This window comes from Dipteris shenzhenensis, chromosome 18, assembly GCF_047967505.1.
Source record: "Dipteris shenzhenensis isolate YYH24624 ecotype China chromosome 18, Dip_SZ_1.0, whole genome shotgun sequence".
NCBI lineage: Eukaryota > Viridiplantae > Streptophyta > Polypodiopsida > Gleicheniales > Dipteridaceae > Dipteris > Dipteris shenzhenensis.
Genome location: NC_141613.1, coordinates 39,216,520 through 39,238,170, shown reverse-complemented (window position 1 = coordinate 39,238,170; position 21,651 = coordinate 39,216,520). Strand labels below are relative to the sequence as shown.

The 21,651-nt window shown below is 46.7% G+C and overlaps 1 protein-coding gene across 1 annotated transcript in view; it reads left to right on the top strand.

Annotated features, from left to right (window-relative positions):
- The first annotated feature begins 210 nt into the window (after positions 1–210).
- The window catches only part of LOC147891213 (DNA-directed RNA polymerase I subunit 1-like), a 111,553-nt gene continuing 90,112 nt past the window's right edge, over positions 211–21,651 (top strand). The window contains exons 1-2 of the mRNA XM_087389257.1: positions 211–626; positions 11,294–11,463. Coding sequence (XP_087245383.1) covers positions 603–626; positions 11,294–11,463 — 194 coding nt within the window. The 5' untranslated portion in view covers positions 211–602. The remainder of the gene's footprint in view (positions 627–11,293; positions 11,464–21,651) is intronic.

The following is a 21,651-nucleotide window of genomic DNA, read 5'->3' as shown; positions in this document are numbered from 1 at the left end:
ACTAGCCTGACATTTCTCCCCAGTTGCTTTGGTGAAATACGTGTGACACATTTAGTATATATTGAAATGTCATTTGCACATGTGGGAAATGCTCGACGGACAGACGAGGACATCACTTTTGGGGGACACACCCGTCCACGGACAGGTGTGAAACTTCCCTAAGAGCAACTCCACCAACAGGCCATTGTTAATGTCCGTTTCAGCTCTAGCCAGCCTTGTAGCTCCAACCGAGAAGCGCAGCTCCAACCCAGCATCCACAAATTGCATGATCCGATCATTTCCATGAATGCTGCACTCTCCCATGAAGGCTCAACCAACGGATTCACAAAGTTGAAGCGGTGGCAGCCGGTGAAACTTGTCGGAGCGACTTCGAGACACGCGGGGACATAATTTTAGCAGTGCCCATTCAGCAAGGGGGGCCGCTCCGCAAGTGCTAGCAACAGCGTGGGGACGTGCATTCCCACTCGCTCGTGCGCTCCGCACGCGAACCCTCCCACCGCCACCCTGAGTACACCACCTCAGGTGTTCACAGAAACACTCACTCCCGGTCCGAGCGAAGCCAGGTGCTGCCCAGCGTCGGCTACCCCCTGCCTCTTGCGATTATGGCAGCAGCCCCGACAAGTGAGGTGAGCTTCTCTCATTTTGGAAACCCTCCATGCGAAGCTGTGAGTTGAGGGATGCGTTCGGTTTATGGGTGCATTTCGTGGGGTTTGCATACGACTGTGTTTGCAGCTGGTTGGCAATCTGAGTATGTTTGGAAGCATTTCGACCGTGATGTTAAGGGAGGCACAACAGGGATTCTTGGTTTCTGTGCGTAGCGAGAGGGGGGAGGGGGTTTGTGATTCGTGGTTTCCTTTCCTCTGTTTTCACTGCCAAATTGAAGGGTGTAAGCAGGAGGCGGAGGGGATTTTGGGTCTCACAAGGTTACATGGGAGAAGTTCACAGACACAGTGCGCATTGGGCAACGTTTGTAGATGAGGGATCCAGCTTTCTGCGATCGTTCAAGCCATAAATTTTGGTTGAGTATGACAAATATAGTCAGTCCTTTAGTGATAGCGATGGTAATGCAGTTGTTGGGTGGAGATGTCATGAAATTGAAAGCTGAGTTCTATTATAGAGAATTTACCCCAAGTTACCATGCTATCATGTTTTCACAAATTCAACAAGATCAAAGGCTATTCAATAAGGAATAATCTTGATGATTTGGAAGCTTCCTTCATTGTTGAAAGTTTGAAGCAAGTCTTAACCTTGAAACGAATATCTGCTCAGCTATGGCAACGTACACCTTGATTCCAAACTAGCTTAGGGTACGTGTACTAGTAGGTATGCAGTTGCCAATCTAGCAATAACGGAGGACACCCCATGGGAGAATAATTGCCCAGCCGGCAAAACAAGCAGATCCATTTGAATTCTATGCCAATCAACATGCTCAAATTTGCCTCCACCTCCATGACTGCTTTCTGGATTGCTCCTGCGCCTTCCAAACTCCACATCAGCTGGTCCATAAGTGCATGCAAGAGAAAGGGAACAGCCAAGGTGTATCATCAGTAGCCTGCGTATAGATCAAAGCACCTCCACAAGCAACACATTCCTCACCCAAGGTACCAGAACATGCCTGGATAACCAACATATAAGGATAGAATTTTCCGTATTGAGCACACACAAAGCAAAATCTCAGCCCAATTACCTATGAATGTCAACACATGCCCGTATCAATTTGAAGTTCAGGATGGTTGATCCATACTCTACTAGAAGCAACTGAGGGTTAAAGCAATCCAATCGAGACCTTACATAAAGGACTCATAACCTTCTCTGTAGGGATCGTTTCTAAAGGGTGCTTTTCTTTGCCTAGTCCCTTCCTAGAATGTAGACATGCACCAAACTGAGATCTGGAACAATGCTGGAGATTAGATAGAGAAGGGACTTGCTTCTTGTTTAGACACACACCAAACTTAGACTTGGAACCATGATAGAGATCAGATAGAGGACGGACTTGTTTTTTTTTTTTGGTACAGAAGGAACGGGCTTGCTGAGCAAAGCCCTAACTTTTATATGCAATGGAGGATTGTCGGCCCACGAGATTGTTTAAGATCTTACTCTTTGGGTGCACACAAAAGCATTAATCAAACGTCGTGCAGATTTGAAGATGTAGACAGCCAGATAGGCAAACCAAAGCATGTAGAAATATAGTTCCAAAACTGAATTCAAAAGTGACCTTACAACCTAGACCACATGGATAGCAAAATGCGGTTCCATTGGAAGCCTGAAGAAAGTCCCTGGGTACCTGCTACTTTCTCCTTCTGTGGCATGACTCTAGATAGAGGACGTCAGTCACTTGGCAGCAGCCCAAAATATGTGCTCACCCCCCTTGCTGCTGTCTTTGTTATGCACCCTTGGAAGTGCTCTAAATACCTCAAGGAACTGCTGGAATGATTGACACTTAACCCCTTTATATAGGACACGACAAGGGCCCTATATAAGCCCTTCCCCTCCCAGCCATATGCTTAGCAGTCCCCTTTGTCATTCCTATATTTGGGCCTATTGTGCTAGCCCACACGCACCCTGCCATGAGCAGCCCCAAAATTAGGCATTCCTCATGACATTCCCATGTTGTTAACCCTGCTTAGGGCTACAACGTAATCCAAGAGGATCTACTGTCATCTACCTGTGTGGCAGCCTCATATGCTGCCCACATGGCATGCCGTGGATGTGCCTACATGGCAGCCTTGATATTGCTCATGTGGCTTGCCCTTGTGCCACTAGGTGTGCCTACATGGCATCCTTTCTTTCTGCCCATGTGGCAGTCCTTCCTCTTCCATAACCTAAGTACCATCATTCCTCCATGCACAAGATGTGAGGCACAAAACTTGTAGCAAAACAATCTAGAACCAGGTGACCCAAAGCCTTCTAGAGGGTTGCACAATGAACCAATGTTGAAACTAGGCATGATAATAGAGATTCACTTCAACAATCTAGACATTAACAATGGTCTTGTCAATGGTATAAAGAATATTTACAAACACTCAAAGACAAACAAAAAACCTTCTGTTTTTTGGATTGAATTCCATGACACTAGAATGGGCAGACGAGTGTGCTCCAATACCCCATTCCTCTATGGGAGAGACTCCCATGCACATTGACTCTAATTCTACAAATCTCTTTCCAGTTCTAAATAATGATAAATCATCTCAACACCATATGTCGCAACCAATTCCCTATCCAACCAACTACTGTGCGAACAATTTGCTGTGCATAAGGACTAGCTATGGATACCTTGGATTTTGATCCATCCAACATCAAGTGACATGGACTTGTTTATACAGCGCTCTCTTAATTATGTGACACTTTAAAGAATTTCATTTTAGCAAACGTCGAACCAAAACATATCGAGGTCGACACAATAGTCCTCCAAGAACTTGATCATCTCCAATCAATGCCATGTGCAAAAGCTCAAGCAAATTGACTTTTCACAATAATTGAGGTACACAACAACCTTGCAATCACTCAACAATAGGTCACGGTTTAAGGCGCCATGTGCAATGAACTTAGTACATAGGCCCTCATGATCTTTCACATGGCTGTTGTGAAGATTTCAGGGTGGTGTGTTTGACACCACCGGCTACAGGAGTGCCAGAGTTAGGTGTATGTGAGAGGGGATGCTCAAGGAACTTCTGCTAGAAATCTTTAGAGTTGTTACTAAACAAAATGTTTATTAACTTCTCGGCGAATGAAAGCTTGCTACTTCTAGTGAGAAGATGATGCTTATTTTTGAGTCAAAGTTGTTGGCATAAAGACTTACACTTGTCATCATGCCAACTGTTACATGGTACTGAGCCAAGAGGCGGGGGACACGTGGAATGAATAGTGAATGAGAAAGTGTTTAGGGTGGCCTCATGAAGAGAGCATGTGATTAGGGCGGCTCGATCCTGTAAGAGCGGTAGGTGGTCAATGTTTGTGAGAAGATTGGAGAGGCGTGCAGAGTATTCTGGTTTTAGTTTGTGATCAAAGTGTATCTTATGAGAGGTAGTGTGTCTGAGTGGTGTCATAGGGTGTGGCATAAGTAGTGGGGTGGATATACTAAAAAACTGATAGGTATGGTCCACTTTTGGAGGTGGTGGTGAGACGGAGAAGTTAGTGGTAGTGTGTCTGAGTGTTGTCATAGGGTGTGGCATAAGTAGTGGGTTGGATATACTGAAAAACTGATAGGTATGGTCCACTTTTGGAGGTGGTGGTGAGACGGAGAAGTCAGTAATATGTGAAGTGGAGGCAGGAGATCTCATCTCAGCAAGGAGAACTCCCATGTGGCTCGAGGAATCCATGATGTATGGATAGAGGGCATCGTATGGTGAAGTCTCAGCCTCCTCTCGTAGGTCCCTGGCAAAGTGTGAGGTCTTTGGAGGAAAGTAACATACTGCAATGAAGAGGTCCTCTAGGGAGGCCGTTGGATCCAAACCCATAGAAAACTATCGTATGTATCTTGCATCTTGATGGAGATCACCCTGGTAAGGGATGATCTCTATATTACTACCACTCCTTGAACCGAAAACTAGCGTATGCATCTCGCGTCTTGATGGAGATCGCCCTGGTAAGGGATGATCTCTATATTACTACCACTCCTTGAACCTCGAACTCCTCTTGTCTCCTGGGTCTCATGTTGGTATCTCTCCCATGTGTATTCGCTAACTACCGACAAAGGGCTCTGGTGTGTCTGTGTAGAAAGCTATGTCTCGACTTGTGTAAGATTTCGAGAACTTCCTTGGGTCTTACCATAAGGTATCATTATAGTTCAAAACATTGCAGGTCAGGGTCTCAGTGCTCTGACTCTCATAGAACCCGCCCCTCTATGTATAAGGACCCACCAGATGCATGTCAGGGACCTATCAAGAGCCGCCCCTCTCAGACTACTGTCCACTTCCCCTCCTGCGGACGACATCGCAATGCTGTAGAATGGTGCACGTCTCCTTTACCTATAGAGGTGTAAGGTCCTCATCCAAATAGATCTATGGGTGGACAAGGATGAACGTCTACGTAGTGCCGCAAGGCTGGCCTTGGTGTCGAGAGAGAGAGAGAGAGAGAGGGAGGGAGGGAGGGAGTAGTAACGTTCGCGGGAGGCTTCATGGGCTTGTCGGACAAAGCAATGTACACCACAAAGGAAAAACTCATACAAGCCTCAGTGGGTTGAGAGAGAGAGAGAGAGAGAGAGAGAGAGAGAGAGAGAGTAGTAGTAGTAGCGTTCGCTGGAGGCCTCGCGGACGTGTCGGACGAAGCAACGTACACCACAAAGGAAAAACTCATACAAGCCTCAGTGGGCTGGAGGAAAGGGCACGCTAGGACCGTTGCTGAGTACTATGCTGATCTAAAGAGCTAAATAGCTTGAGCAAAAATCAAGTACAGATCACATACTAACTGAAGTGGGTTGAGAGCTGGGACTCAGAAACCAAAGCATGGTATTGTGGTGGCTCGTCTATGAGCGGCTAAAATATCTTGGATCTGTGTTTGTAGGGCTGTCTTATGCTATGGTGGCCGGGGGGGGCGTGGTCTCCTCGATCTCTGGACCCCTTGGGCTATGCTCAGAGTGACCACTCAACTCGGGCAGTCTCTCCTGAGGAAAGCTGTGATAGGCCGGACCTCAAAGGAGTGTGCTCTAGTCGCTCTCCGTGTCGTGGGTGGTCTTTGTGTCTCTCTTGGTGATCCAGACTGCTTGCATATCAGCGAGCTCCTCCTCCTCCACCCCGTTGTGGCCTCGAGCTGACTCAAATGCATAAAAATCTGTGACATGTTGCTGTGCCTGGTCAGCCTCTGTATCCTGTGGTCTGATTGCTTCGTGCTTCTCTCTACTCTGTAGTAGTAGAGTCTCCCTGCGTTGGTGCATCTCAAGCAGATAGAGCCCAATGCAGACCTGGTCATGGAAGTGGATCAGTCGTCGTGAGAGTGGGCCAAAACCACTCCCATCCTGGTAGAGGCAGTGGTATCGTCCCTGATCTCATAGTAGACTGTGCAGGCACATAGGAAGTGCTCCTCTATCTCAACCACTCCCAATGTGCATAGCATACATATCCGTTGCTTTCCCTGTTTCAATCCTCAGCACGATGGGATGAAACCCACATCTGTCCAATGGCAATCCTCAATGCAAGTGAGACTCCTTTGTCCTCGAGATATTGGGGTCTCATGAGGAATCCTTCCTCTAATACTCTTAGGAAGTGGTTGCGATAGAACTGGGTCTTGGTGACGCCCCCTCCTCCCCCCAAGTCCGAGATGTATGGAGCTGGAGGAGATCTAACCATATGATACAGTTAATCTTATCTTGTGGGATTGACTCAGGAGGTGCGTCCATGCTGTACTGAAAGGGGAGAAGCCTATCCATCTGAATACCGTGCCTGGTGAACCATGTGGATATACGTGCATACCATGTGTCTGCTTTGTTCTCTGCTAGTCGTCTATATGACTCCGGGGCCAGCCTCAGTAGTCTCCATCGAGGTAAGTCCCAGACTTATGGATGAATGTCACTGTTTGAAAGATGGCATCAACCTATAGAGGTGTCATGGCGAACTCTACCTGTACTATCTCATGTGGAACCGAGGGCTTACTCCGAATCATCTTGGACCCCATAGTCACCCGTAGCCGCTCAAATCTCCTCCACTCTGTCATTGGTAGATCACACCCTGAGAGAGAGAGAGAGAGAGAGAGAGAGAGAGAGAGAGAGAGAGAGAGAGAGGCATCCACAAGCCCGTGCCCGTGCTAGCTGGTGCCAGTGCAGGCAGCCATGTCGACGGCCACACAAGCATCCATATAGCCATGCAGGAAGCCCTATGCAGTCAGCAATCAGCACACAGTTAACAGACAGTCAACGCCACGCCATCGCAGGTCAAAAAACACAGTCACATCGTTGCTGAGCTCCCCGTCCTGCCTCTCCCTGCTGCCCTCCGTCCTGCACCCCTCTCCCCTCCCTCCCAGCCCTTCCCTTCCCCTCCTTCCTCCTCTCCCTGCCAGCCCCTCCTCCTGGGCTGCTGCCCCCTCCTGCTGCTGTCCCCCCTTGCTTCCTCTCCCGTTACCCTCTCTCCCTTCCTACCCCCGCTACCTCCTCTCCCTACCCCAGCTACCTCTCCCTCCCTACCCTGCTCCCTCTCTCCCTATCCCGCTAGCTCCCCCTCCCCTTTCCGCTGCTTCTCCCTCCCTACCCCACTCCCTCTCTCCCTACCCCGCTAGCTCCCCCTCCCTTCCCCGCTACCTCTCCCTCCCTACCCCGCTCCTTTCCTCTCCCTTGCTGCTCACCCCGCCTCTCCCTACCCCCCCGCTGACCTTCCCTCCTTACCCCTTGCTCCCCCTACCCACCTCTACCTCCTACCCCACTCCCCCTACCCGCCTCTACCTCCTACCCCGCTGCCCTCTCCCCTCCTCTCCCAACCCCCCCGCTGCCCTTCCTTCCTCTCCCCCTTCTCCCTCTACTCCCCGCTCCTCCTACCCCCCTCCCTTACCCTCCCTCGCCCCTTCCTTCTGCCCCTGCCTCTGCTTCACCACCTCCCTCCCTCCCTCTCCCCCCTCTTCATCCCCTGATGGAACAAGAGAGAGATTTTCTCTCTTTGGCAGCAGGTTGTTGGACGGATAGAGCATCCTCGTGTTCGTGTCGGCCCTTCCACCTTGATTGACGAATGGGTTCCCATTCAGCCAATCCTCGACCGATTCCACTGGCCGCAAAAATAGTTACCTTTTCAAAGACGAGCTTCAGCAGCTCAAGACAGACTCTGAGCAGGAGTACGCCACCTCACACTTTGCTCGCATCCACGGTTCCCACCCCTCCAGGCTACAGGCTAGGGATTGGATGCTTTTGGCTTTACTTGGAGACCTCACAGGGCCCTTGGTGGCATTTAATTCTCTAGAGACAGTAGGTTTAGTACTCAGGGCTAGGCCTTTGGCATTGAGCTCTAGGAGGATCTTTTTGACACGCTTCACTTTGGGTTTCGATCCAGTAGAGGAAGATAGCAGGGTTACCTCACTTTTCATCAGGTTCCTCGGCCTTCCTCAGGTCTATCATCGACTCTTACCGTCCATAGGAGCTACTTTTGGGTTGGTCACAGAGATCCCCCCCCTTCCCTAGCATGCCCTCTTCAGCGGTAGAGGCTATCAGATCGGATGGGGTGCCACGAGTCAGGGTCATCGTCTCTGACCCTGATATTATAGATGATCACATTATGCTTCAGCGATCAAATGGTTCCTTTTTTCGAGAGAGAGTCGAGGTTGTTGGGAGACAGGATCAGTGCAGGATTTGCAAGACCCTTGGGCACTTCGCTAGGGATTGCCCAAGGAAGAAGAAAAGGCCTAAACGGTTTATTCCGTCTTCTCGTCCTACTTCTACACGCGCTACCAGAGCCCCCCTTCTCGCCCAGGATCTTCGGGACCAGTCCCTAGACTTGGACCCTCTTCTTCAGCGTGCACAGTACGATCAGTATCCCGTTGGATGCTTGTGAGGGTTGCTGACACTCCGCCACCTCTACGAGGCATCTCGGACCATTCTCAGCTACAGGCAGGTGACATTACTGTAGGCGTAGATGTGGTTGCCCCAGTCCCCCACCTGCTCATCAGGATGGGCAACCCATTTCTTCAGATCCTATCACTGATGTGCCTGATCAGCCCCCTCCCTCTCTTAGTCACACTTCACCTCTTGATAGAGGTAAGGGGGTTTTTTCTCCTTCTCCCTTGGGTGCAGGGATTACTCGCACTCCTATGCTAGTTCCCACCTACAGGAACTAGATTGCCATTTGAGAGCAGCTAACAGCTCTTCAGAGAGAAGAGAAGAAACGGCCTATAGATGCTTGGATTCAGGAGCGCCTTGCTGTAGCAAGGGCTCATCAGTAGACACTTTTAGATCAGAGAGTAGAGTATGCCTTTCACGCCAGAGAGTCTTTCTGGACACAGATCGGAGGTAGAGTCAACAAGCAATTCTTCTCTACTCTCGGCCCTAGACATAGTCGAGAGAGTGTTTTGCAGCTTGTTGACTCAGACGGGATACTTCAGACACATCTAGATGCCGTCATGGAGATTGCTTCAGATTACTATGCCTCCCTTCTAACTGCAGATCTTGATTCATAGGCCGGAGATGATGCTAGACAGGTTATTTGGCAGCATATTCCTATGTTGGTGGATAGAGGTATGAGAGCCTCACTTGATGCACGCTTCACCAACATAGAGTTCAGGACCGCTCTTACTGCCCTTCATAAGGGTAGTTGTCCAGGGTCAGATGGGCTTACACCTTTTTTTATTATTTTTTGGGATCAGATTGGGGACTACATCACCTCAGCCTTGCAGGGCGTTTGGGACTCGGGTGAGATGATGGACTCACTCTTGGAGGGTCTCATTCATCTTATCCCAAAAGGAGGTTGCAGAAATTTAGTGTCTCAATGGAGACCGATCACCTTACTCGGCACTTTGTATAAGATCTTGGCAAAAGCCATCAGCTTGCGATTGCAGCCCATCCTGCTAGATCTTATACATGACACACAGACATGCTTTGTCCATGGTAGAAGCATTTTTGATAATATATTCTCATTTTGGGAGGCTTTTGAGTGGGCTATGCATGAGGGCCATAGACTGGCAATTCTACTCCTGGATTTTGAAAAAGCATATGACAGGGTAGATTGGGGTTTTCTAGAGGGAACCCTTCTTCGCTTTGGATTTTCAGATTTGTGGATTAGAGGGGTTTCTACTCTTTATAGGTCAGCCCATAGCCAGGTACTCATTGGTGGAGTCAGGGGAGACAGGTTTCAGATATCCAGATCAGTCCGACAGGGATGCCCTCTAGTCCCCTTCCTATTCTTATTTGTGGCTGAAGCTATGAGCCTCTATATCAGAGCTCAAGCTGATATTTTTGGGCTGAGACTTCCATTGAGACAGGAAGAGGAGTTGCTGGACAATGAGCTGGATGTCACAGGCATCTGCAACCCCTGGCATGCTGCGGACAGCTTGCAGCCTGCTGGTTACCACAACAGCCACTATGTGGCCAGACAGGTGCTACGCCAGATAGACGCCATGTGGCAAGGTGCCACGGTGCCACATGGCAGTCAAACTGCCAGGTCCGCTGACAGACAGACCTGACCTTGGGTCGGGCAGTTCAGGGGCCTGGTCGGGACAGTTCCTGGTTTGGTTCATGGGCTTATTTTCATCCACATTGAGGGCTGGAGTTGGGCAGTTCTCCCAGCCAGCAGCAGCATACTCCCGCAGTATCAGACAGGGCAGGTAGCAGCAGATCAGCTTCCCTCCCGTGGCACCTACAGTTCTACAGTCGGGTCCAGGCATCAGCACCTGACAACAGCAGCATGGCGGCTTCATCACAACCCCTTTCTCCATCAATTCGCGGTCTTCTACAGGTATTAGCTCCCTCCATACAATACTTTTCTCCATCCTCACTTGCAGTGAAGGATCCCTCCTTCCAGACAGTCTTTATTCTCCATTTTGTTATAGTTGTACTGGGCCCTTCGGGCAATGAATACAGATATTTGTCCCTCTTCAGAGGCCCCTTATATTCCCCCTCAGTTCTTGCACTCACTCCACTGCTTCCACTTGTGTTTATGAGTGCATCTTCTCTTAGTTCTATCTGTACATTCAGTCAGCAGTTAGTAGAAGAGAGCGTGAGTTAGTCTTCTCCCTGCTACAACGGTGTCTCCCAAAGCTATGAAGTGGCACCTTCATTTCAGCCCTCCTCTTCATGCTGATCAATATGGCTTTGTTATCATTTGAGAAATGGCCAAGAGATATGTGCTCTAATGCGGATTTGTATGTATCATAAGGTGACTTGCTGATCCAAAGTCTACTCCTGTTCCGCACTCTCCAATGGTCATCAGTGTCTTGGATTCATTTCAACAACCTTTTAGAGATATTTGATGTGTTAGCATAGGCTTCTCCTTCTAAAGGTGACATACTTGTCACAGTTAATAGAGTGGGGTATGGGGTTTGTACCTCCATCCCAATCTCTTCTGTGAGATTTTTTTCTTGCAGCGTCCATTCTCTTCCAGTATTCCCTCACTAGTAATTGATCGATACTTAAAAGCCAAAGAGTATCACTGCCTATACTGTTGTGGCGTACCACTTCTTTCTCATCATCACTTTCTACAGCTGTTTTTAGAAGCCGAAAAGAGCTTTTGTCCTTCCTAGTACTATTTTTTAAACACACATATTCCATGTGTAATGGAACTCTAGCCCCGAATATTTTTGTGTGTGAGAGAGAGAGAGAGAGAGAGAGAGAGCTTATAGGAGCAACTTCTAAACTGACATGAATAACACTTTGTTTCTCTTTGTGTAGGTGGTGAGTAAAGCCATTCAAGGTGTGTCCTTCAGCTTTTACAGGGATGAAGAAGTGCGTGCTATCAGCGTGAAGCATATCACAAGTCCTATATTGTTGGACACGCTAGATCGGCCGGTGCCTGGAGGGCTTTATGACCCAGCTCTAGGTCCTTTGGAACAGAGTGGAAGGTTCGGCTTATCCGTTATTTGTCTCACTTATCCGAGGAAGAAGAAAGGAACATTTTGTTTTCTTTGATTTTAAATATGGGCCTGCTAAGTTACAAAGTTTTCTTTTTCCTTTGGGCACCTGTATAAAAGTCCAGATATTGCTGGGCTATATGAATGAAGGAGTGCAATTGATAAAAATTGTCTGTAAGGGTAATGTCTTCCTTTGAGGCATGTGGAAGAAGGGGTGGGGGGGTGGGTGGGTATTCTGTTCTTTTGGTGAGGTTGAAACTTCAACCCATGCACGCTAGTGCATCAGCATCACAGGCATTTTTATCTGCAGGGACAAAGTGTGGGGATACATGTGTGTCTATTTACTTCACATGAATGTATGTGCATATGTATGAAAAAAAACCCATGTATGTCATTATTCATGAATGTATGTGGATGGATCACAGAAGATGACAGGAAAAATGACCAAGTGAAAATAGAAATTGTATCAACTGCATGGGATGTCAAGATATATCTGGCCATCAGAAAAATCATCACAGTTTCTGAATCTGCCCCTGATGTTGAAAATTCCGGCTGGACTCCTAGGATAAAGAAGTCCAGAAATGGTGCTCAAACTCAGTCATTGATGTATGGCCATAAAAACCTCCTCGAAGGTAGTAGGAGCGTTTGTGAGACCAAAAGATATCACTAGAACTCGCAATGGCTTGTACGAGAATGAAAGGGAGGTCTTGTTATGTCCTCTTCTTTCATCCTCACCTGGTGACACCCATTCGAAATCTAAGTTGCCAAACACTAGTGCTTCTTTTGCAGGTCATCCACTCTTGGAGTTGGAGAGTGGTTTTTAATAGTCAGTTTGTAGAGCTGTATAGTCAATGAACATCCTAGAAGAATCATCTACAAACTAGCAATAGTGGTGCTCCAAACAGAGAACTATTGGGTCTGATCAATTCCTTATCCGAAAGTAAAGTGATCTATTGCTCCACAATCTCTATTTTAATGTGATAGAGAGCTCTACACGGAGGTGTAGACTTAGGTTCTAGTTTAATGGAATGATCTTCTGGTTGACTAATGGGCATAACAAATCAGCAAAACGATGGTGATATGCTGGAATGAATTTATGCTTTTGCAGGAGTTAAAGAGGTGCTTCCCATCCTTAAGATAGATAAAATGGCAACTTGCATTGTTTTCAAAAGCTCACTTTGCTTGACTAGGGCTAATAAGTTAATGGAAAGAATGTCTTTACCTCCTCGAATAAAGGTCTCCTCCCCTTTATGAATGAAATGACATTGATGTGATGTTGCAGCCTGATTGCTGCCAACATGGCAGCTCCATCGCATCCCCCTCAGATGCCGAGGTGATTCCATCTACACCCATGCACATCAGGTCTCAAGCCCCTTTGCCCTCATTTGGGGGCTTGCAGGTGGGGCATATTCCAACAACATTACCTTTGGAAGGAGAAGCACTATCCCAACATATTCAATACCTCAACAAGATTTCCCAATTGAATGTGCGCAGAGTCTTGTACTCCTAAAAAAGAGTAGCTTCTTCATCTCTGAGTATCAGAGAGTCGGGGAGTGCACATGACATCTCCTAGAGAGTAAAAACCAGAAAAGAATTATTATAGTGTTCTAGTCCTATCATAAGGTGACCTTCATTACATTAGTTTAAGACCGAGAGTCTTTAGGTTTAGATTTGAATTCCCTAATCAATGCTTGCCCTTCCCGATAGACCACCCATTTTTCCTGCTTTCCTGGCTCCCTTCACTTTAATAACTTCTGTGGCTCTTTGTTTAAGCTGAGAAGGGGTTAGCTCCTCAGATATCCATATCTCGAAGCCTTTCAGCTTGTGGGTTTGTCAAAGAATCTTTATCCTTGCTGCCTGTTCATTAAGATAGATTTGAATTTGTGTTCCCCTTTGTTGGATATTTCAAATATCAACTTGTGATATCTTCTCCTTGAAGCATCTTCTGTATATGCCCCCTTTGCCAAGACTACTTCTGGCAATCCCCCACGCATAGGATCAGTCTGTTATTTACTCTAGCTTCCTGTTCTTCCACTTCTACATAGAGATCAGCTTTGTTCACCTTGCTGTTAACTTCAGCAATCATCTCTTTGATCTCGATCGAATTTAAAAGGTTTTAGATTGGCCAATACCTCAGACTGTGAGACAACTCGTTCTTTCCTAGGGTTTACTGTCCTTAGGAAGTTTGTCCAAGATTATTCCAAGATCATTGTTCCTTTGACCAACGTATTGAAAGGTCGTGGACGTAAGTCCAATCAGCTTATCTCTTGGAATGTCGATTTGATACCTTTTGACACTTTGAAACTCTGTGCCAAGGAAGCACCTGTTCTTGCACTGGCTAATCTTACCCGGCCTTATGTTTTAGAGGCCGATGCGAGCGGTTATGCGATTGGGGCAGCATTGTTCCAAGAGGGTAGACCTGTAGATTTTGAGAGCAAAAAGATGGATCACACTCAATACTGTTGGAACTTTATGCCACTCTCAAGGTTTGGAGACACTACCTCTATGGTTCTAAGTTTGTTATAGTGAAGATCATCAGTCAATTAAGGATGTGTGTGATGGTTTGGACATGAAAGGAAGAAAGGCTAGATGGGCTGAGCTAATGCAAGACTTTGACTTTGAAATATGTTATTGTAAAGGTTCCTTAAATAGCGTGGTTGATGATTTAAGTCGAATCAAGTTTGTAATGCTTTGTCATTTACTGAGATATCCTCTGACCTATTTCAATCCTTGAGAGGGCTTTGGTCATTTTAGTCAATATTGGCAGAAAGTCCAAGATGGGAGCTCAATGATTGACCAAGACTCGAGGATTATGCCACCTACTGTTCATTCAGAATGATTGCTGTTCCAAAATGATAAAATTTGTGTACCAGATGTGTCGAATCTTCAATCCAAGATTCTTCAAGAGTGTCATGATGCGCCTAGTGCGGGACATCTTGGAGTACACAGGACACTGTCTCGTGTGGAACATACTTTTATTAGACTAAGATGAGAGACTTTGTGTTACGCTCTAGCCGAGGTAGCATGACCTCGGAAGAATCAGTCGACATTTCCCTTATAGGATCTATCTTTGTAATATATGTGTTTGCGCTTTATGTAAATGATCGGGAGGGATTAATGTCAAGGTCCTAGGTGAGGGTTGATAGCACCAGACTAGATAGATCTGAGACCAAGGGCCTAGTGCAAAGATTGTGCCTAGGGGCAAGGAATTAAATGCATCCCAAGAGAGGGGTGAAATGTTGCATTAGGAAGGCCCTATATGGATGACATGTGGCATCTAGATCTATCTAGGGATTTGGGGTCTGTCAAGGCTAGCGAGAGAAGTGAAGAAGTGGATAATTTACGTGATTTCGATATAGCTCTCTCTCTCTTGCTGGGAAGCCTTGGCAGAATTGGCTGGGAGGATAAATCAGGGTGCTACTCCCGTGATACGTAAGATAAGGCTAGAGAGAAGAAGGTAGTTGACAGTTGGTATCAGAGCCGAAGGTTGGAGAGAAACGAATCAGAAGGCTGGCGGGTCGACGAACAGTAACGGGCTTAGGGCGGAAGAGAGTCGTCGATCATACGTGGTGCGTGAAAGTGATACGTCGACGGACGGTAGTTGGTGAGGATCAATCGCGGCGCTCACGTGGACCCACGATTGGGCTATGTAGAACGACGAAGCGCAGGAACGTGGGGGCCTACGAATTGGCGAACGGAGGCTTTTGAATTGAGGCTTGAGCCTGGGGGTCCCGTAAGTTGGTGGCGGATAGCAGGTTGGTGGAACCGCTGGTAATTCGGCGACGCCCACGAACAGGGACTATTGGAAAGCACGGCGCCGATCGATTAACTTGGAGATTGCGAGGGCTTTGGCCAGAACTGTCGATGCACAGTCACAAGGCCTTGCTGGGCCACGGGTGGTGTTTAAGGAGTTTTACGTAAGTCATTCGACGAGGAGCGCAGACTGGTCGTGAACGAACCTGTGACGACAGAATATAGTTGACAGCACGTAGCCTTGGCCCTCCAAGCTCACGTGGACAGCTCGTAGTTGGGACTTCTTTGGCCACCAGTTCTGCTTATATGCTGTAGCTAGTTGATTGCAAATTGTTCGGGCTGCAAGCTGTGGGATTCGAAGTCCAGGGAGCACTCTATCTATTTTCCTTTTGGTTTTCGTTATTCCTGTTTTGTCGGAAGCAATTAGATTTTCTTGGTCATCAGAGGTCGCAGTTGATGATGCTATAGCAAGAATAAATTATGCTTGAACAGATTATGCCTGTGTGTTTCAGTCGGAGTCAGATTGCAGGAATTTCCCTAGTATAGGGAAAAGCGCCATCTGTGAGATATGCCTGTATTAAATGCTTGATCAGTGTGAATGTGGGATTGCAGGAATTCCCTAGTATAGGGAATTGTGTTCAGAGTGTTAGTACACTGAATTGCATCAGTTTGTAAATACAGTGTTCTAGGGGTGTTTAAAAAATTAAAAAAAAAAAAAGCCCCAAAACAAAACACCTACTGCACTAAATGGAAGCAGAAGAAGGGGCTTCCAGGAGGGACCCTGGTGAATCAGGAGTCCGGCCGACCCAGCAGGGATCGCGCCCAGTAGCTCACACTTTATCTGGCAGGATTGCATTGCTGGAAGATGCCTTGCAACAGTTGTTAGCGCAGCAATTACAAGCCAATGCAGGGCAATCTGAACTTAGGAGAGTGCTACAGAGTATGTCTGCCAGACCTTCTCGAGAAGAGAAGGGAAAGGCTCCAATGGAACTGGAGTCTAGTGTTCATACGGTCGAGCCTAGGAAGGCTAAAGTGCCAAATATTGCTAATTACAGACCGGAAAAGTATTCTGGTCGGATGAACGACCGTAGCTCCGATGTCATTGAGACCTGGTTACACAAATGGGACGAGGCGTTCGCCATTTGTGAGATCAGAAATGACATCAAAAAGATCCGCGAGGCCACCCATATGTTTAGTGAGGCTGCGGATCGGTGGTGGATTAAACAACAAAAAGATGGCATAGCATCCACTACCTGGGAGGGGTTTAAAAGAGAGTTCAGGAAACACTTCTTACCTCCTGACGAGGCATCCCGAGCTTGGGATCAATATAGGAACCTTCGTCAGAGAAATTTATCAGTGGCAGAATACACTGATAAGTTTCGAGAGAGTGTAATGAAGGTTGAGGAACCCCTGCCTCAATCAATCCAAGTGAAAGATTTCATATTTGGATTGAATGATCGAATAAAAATGGAAGTTCGGGCTAAGTACGCGAACACGCTAGATGATGCAATAGCTATAGCCCTGAACTACGAGGATGCCAAGGGCAGCAAGCCAAGTGGGTTTGCACAGGTCGGAACCCAGTATGGGTATCCGAAGAAGTCTGGGTTTAAGAAGAAGTGGGCTAGTAGAGGGAGTGGTTCGCAGCCTAGTGGTCAAGCCAAGCAGGCGAGACCGGATGAAACTCCTAAACCAAGTACCACCATTGGAGTGAAGAGGAAAGTAACTCCAATGGCAGCCCGGGCTTGGTCTAAGTCTCCCTTGAACCCAGAACAAAGGGAAAAAGCGAGGAGAGAAGGCTTATGCTTTGGTTGCCTTCAACCTCATCAGTGGAGAGATTGTCCACGTAATAAAGATCGTCGGATGGCTGAGATGGTGATCTCAGAGTGCGACGTGGAGATGCAGGGAAGTCCCAGAGCGGAAGAGATGCGGATTCAGCTAGCGGGATCTTCTCAGAGGTTAGTACCTTGTTTGTTATGTGTGTCTGTTACTAAGTTAGTGACGACTGCACCTGATAACATCCTATCTAAGCCCGCAGCAACGGGGTATGCAGCCTTCAATGATACGGAGTTAATCAAAATGAAAGGGCAAGTGGCCAGTCATGATGTCATTGTGTTGTTTGACTCAGCGTCAACTCACAATGTGATTAACTCCAAGCTCGTGAAGAGGCTGAAATTAAAGACAAGTCCATCTGACTATGCGTATACAGTCAGGATGGCTGATGGAAGTTCAACTGAAGTATGGGACCAAAGGGTTACCCAGTTGGAGCTTCGGATTCAGGACTATGCTGAGAAGCTTGATTTTGAAATAACCAAGCTTGCTCATGCGGATATAGCCCTGGGAATGGCGTGGCATTCTAGGAAGAATCCAGCCATTGATTGAAAAAAGCACGTATATCAATTCAAGATGAATGATGTGCTTTATGTCTTGCGAGGTGAAAGAGATATACCTCAGGGACCGTTGGTTTCCGTGATGGAAATCAGAAAGGCTCAAGTAGAGTTTTTATACCTTTGCACAGCATCGGTAGAGTCGGTGGATGAGTCTTCGGCTAGCACTGATGTTACGCAAAGTGGTGAGATGGCCAAGTTGGCTAATCTTATAACAGAGGAGTTCTCTGAATGCTTCAGGGATGAACTACCTTATGGGTTACCTCCAGAGCGGAAAGTTCAGCATAAGATTGAACTGATCCCGGGGCAGAACCTGTAAATAGACCTCCCTATAGAATGAGTTTTATTGAAGAAGCGGAGGTGCGTAGGCAACTGGAAGAATACCTCAAGTTGGGGCAGATTCAACCAAGTTTCTCACCTTTTGCTTCACCAGTGATATTAAAGAGGAAAAAGGATGATACGTTTCGCCTCTGTATAGATTACAGAGCATTAAATAATATCACTGTTAAGCACAGGTATCCGATGGCTCGGATTGATGATTTGCTAGATGCATTACATGGAGCCGTGATTTTCAGCAAGATAGATCTTAAATGCGGCTATCATCAGATCCGGATTAGAGCCGAGGATGTGCATAAAACCGCTTTTAGAAGCAGGTTTGGTCATTATGAGTTTTTGGTAATGCCCTTCGGACTTACCAATGCTCCAGCGACCTTCGTCATGCTTATGAACGATTTACTACGTCCGTATATCGGAAAGTTCGTAGTACATTTCATTGACGATATCTTGATATTCAGTAAAAGTGTTACTGAGCATTGTGAACACTTAAGGATAGTGTTCAGTACTTTGAGAAAAGCCAGTCTTTACGTGAATACTTTACGTGAATAAAAAGAAAACTATACTGTGTATGGTTAGGCTTGAGTACTTAGGGTTCATAATTACTCCACAGGGGGTAGAAATGGATCCGAAGAAAGTGGCTGCGATACTAACTTGGCCAATCCCTCAGAGTCTGACCGCGTTGCGATCATTCTTGGGATTTGTCCAGTTTTATAGAAGGCATATCAAAGGATATTCCGAAATAGTATCGCCATTGACTGATCTGACCTCAGATAAAGTACCTTTTATTTGGGGACAGAATCAACAGGAAAGTTTTAACACCATAAAACAAGCTGTGGTCACAGGACCGGTGTTAAAAATAGTTGATCCCCAGAAACCGTTGTTCCTAGAAACCGATGCAAGTGGCATTGCGGTAGGAGCACTCCTCCTTCAAGAGGGAAGGCCAGTAGCCTTCGAAAGCAAGAAGCTTTCTCCCTCTCAAAGGAATTGGCCAACTCATGAATGAGAGTTGTATGCTGTTATCCATGCTTTGAAAACATGGAGGCATTATCTGTATGGTTTAGAGTTTTATGTGGATGTGGATCATGATACTCTGAAACATTTCTGTAAACAGCCTGACTTGAGGGGCCGCCAAGCTAGGTGGGCAGAGCTCATGCAGGAGTTTAATCTAACGATTCGGTACCGAAGAGGAAAAGACAATAAGGTTGCTGATGCGTTGTCTCGCATTATGCACAACCTGAGTTTCACGGTATTAGAGAGTGCTCTAATGACCGAGATCAGAGAAACTCAAAAAGTGGACGAGTTTGTCGAGAGCTTATGGCCTAAGGCTCATGTGTTAAAACCCGGGGAAAATGAAAAGGATGACCTGGCATCCAGAAAAGGCCAAACTTATGCAAGATATACCATAAGGGATGGTATGCTAGTTAGAAATGGCAAGGTTGTAGTACTTGGTCAGAATGATCTCAGGCAGAGAGTCATTCGACAATGTCATGATAGCCCGTGTGCGGGACATCCAGGAGTCGAGAAGACATATGATCTCGTGAAGCGAGATTTCTTTTGGCCAAAGATGAAAAAGCATATTCATGAATATGTGACACGGTGTTTCTCGGGTCAGGTAAGTAAGGCCGAGCGGGTGAAGCCACCCGGACTTTTACAGCCCTTGGAAATACCACTAAGCAAGTGGGAGAGCATTTCCATGGATTTTATTGTAGGACTACCTGCAACACAAGGAGGGTATAATTCTATCCTTGTGGTGGTTGATCGTCTAACCAAGATGGCTCACTTCATTCCGACTAGAGAGTCTATTAGTGCCCCGCAAGTAGCGGAGTTGTTTATTAGACATATATTTCATCTGCATGGATTGCCTAGATCCATAGTGTCAGACAGAGATGTCAGGTTTACCGGTCACTTTTGGACAGCGGTATTTGAGACACTAAGGACTGAGTTGGAAATGAGTAGTGGGGATCATCCTGAGACGGATGGTCAGACAGAGAGAGTCAACCAGACTTTAGAGGATATGCTGAGATCATATGTGTCATTGAGGCAACATACATGGGACAAGTGGTTGCCATTGTTGGAGTTTGCCTACAATGATCGAAAACATTCATCTACTGGGTTCAGTCCGTTTGAACTGAACTATGGTTATAGACCAGCCAATCCAACTATAGTTGGAGTACCTCAGAAAGTGCCTAGTGCCGCGAACTTTGTAGTTCAGATGCGGGAGATGCTAGCACTTGCGAGAGCTAATATCCGTCAGGCTATGGATAGAGCCAAGGTGTATGCGGATGAAAATCGGTCTATAAGAGTATTTGAAGAAGGAGAAAAAGTTTTTCTCAGAATTTCTTCGCACTCGAAGTCGTTGACTTCAGGAGAGTGTGCTAAGTTATCACCTCGATACTGTGGGCCGTGGTTGATTCTAAAGAGAATAGGCAGTGTAGCCTATAAATTAGAATTGCCACAGGGGTGTAAGGTGCATCCGGTTTTTCATGTTTCACGTTTAAAGAAATTTTTACATACTGGTGACTCACTAATCGAAGGTGTGGTTTTGTTTCAGGAGATAGAGGATATTGCAAGGCGCAAACCAACAAGAATCCTGGACCGAGGAACAATGCAAATACGAAATCGGAAGATACCCACGGTGTTGGTTGCATGGCATGGTCAGCCTCTATCCGAAGCTACCTGGGAATCCGTATATCAGTTGCGGAGAGTGTTCCCAGACTTTATCATCGAGGACGCTGATGTCTGAAGAGGGAAGGAATGTTACGCTCTAGCCGAGGTAGCATGACCTCGGAAGAATCAGTCGACATTTCCCTTATAGGATCTATCTTTGTAATATATGTGTTTGCGCTTTATGTAAATGATCGGGAGGGATTAATGTCAAGGTCCTAGGTGAGGGCTGATAGCACCAGACTAGATAGATCTGAGACCAAGGGCCTAGTGCAAAGATTGTGCCTAGGGGCAAGGAATTAAATGCATCCCAAGAGAGGGGTGAAATGTTGCATTAGGAAGGCCCTATATGGATGACATGTGGCATCTAGATCTATCTAGGGATTTGGGGTTTGTCAAGGCTAGCGAGAGAAGTGAAGAAGTGGATAATTTATGTGATTTCGATATAGCTCTCTCTCTCTTGCTGGGAAGCCTTGGCAGAATTGGCTGGGAGGATAAATCAGGGTGCTACTCCCGTGATACGTAAGATAAGGCTAGAGAGAAGAAGGTAGTTGACACTTTGTTCAGAACGATGTAGTAGGTTGCCGCACTTGTCAAGTGACCAAGGCTGAAGGCCTTCGAAGCGCACCCCATGCATGTATTACTCATCCTTGTAAGAAATCCTAGATTTACTATATTTAGAAATGTGCTAAGGAACAGAAAGGAGACTGAAATAGCAGAGAACAAGGAATATTTGTATTGCTTGAGTGTTTGTAGTGTGTCATCCATACAGTTGGGCCTCTCTTGTATAGAGAGTGAAGAGTCACACATGAAAAGGTGTGTACTCCAAAGTGTATGTGCATGAAGAGGTGTGTACCCTTTGATGAGAGGGTACATTACAATGGTAGTGTCTCTTCAATAGAATGTCTCTTGTAAAGGGTTGTGCCTCATAGGACGTGTCCTGTCGAAAGGGCATTCCCTTCCACAAGTGTCCATTCATCAAACCATCCATAAGTCTAAGGTATAGAGAAAGGAATACGTCACAGATGGTGACATCCCCTCC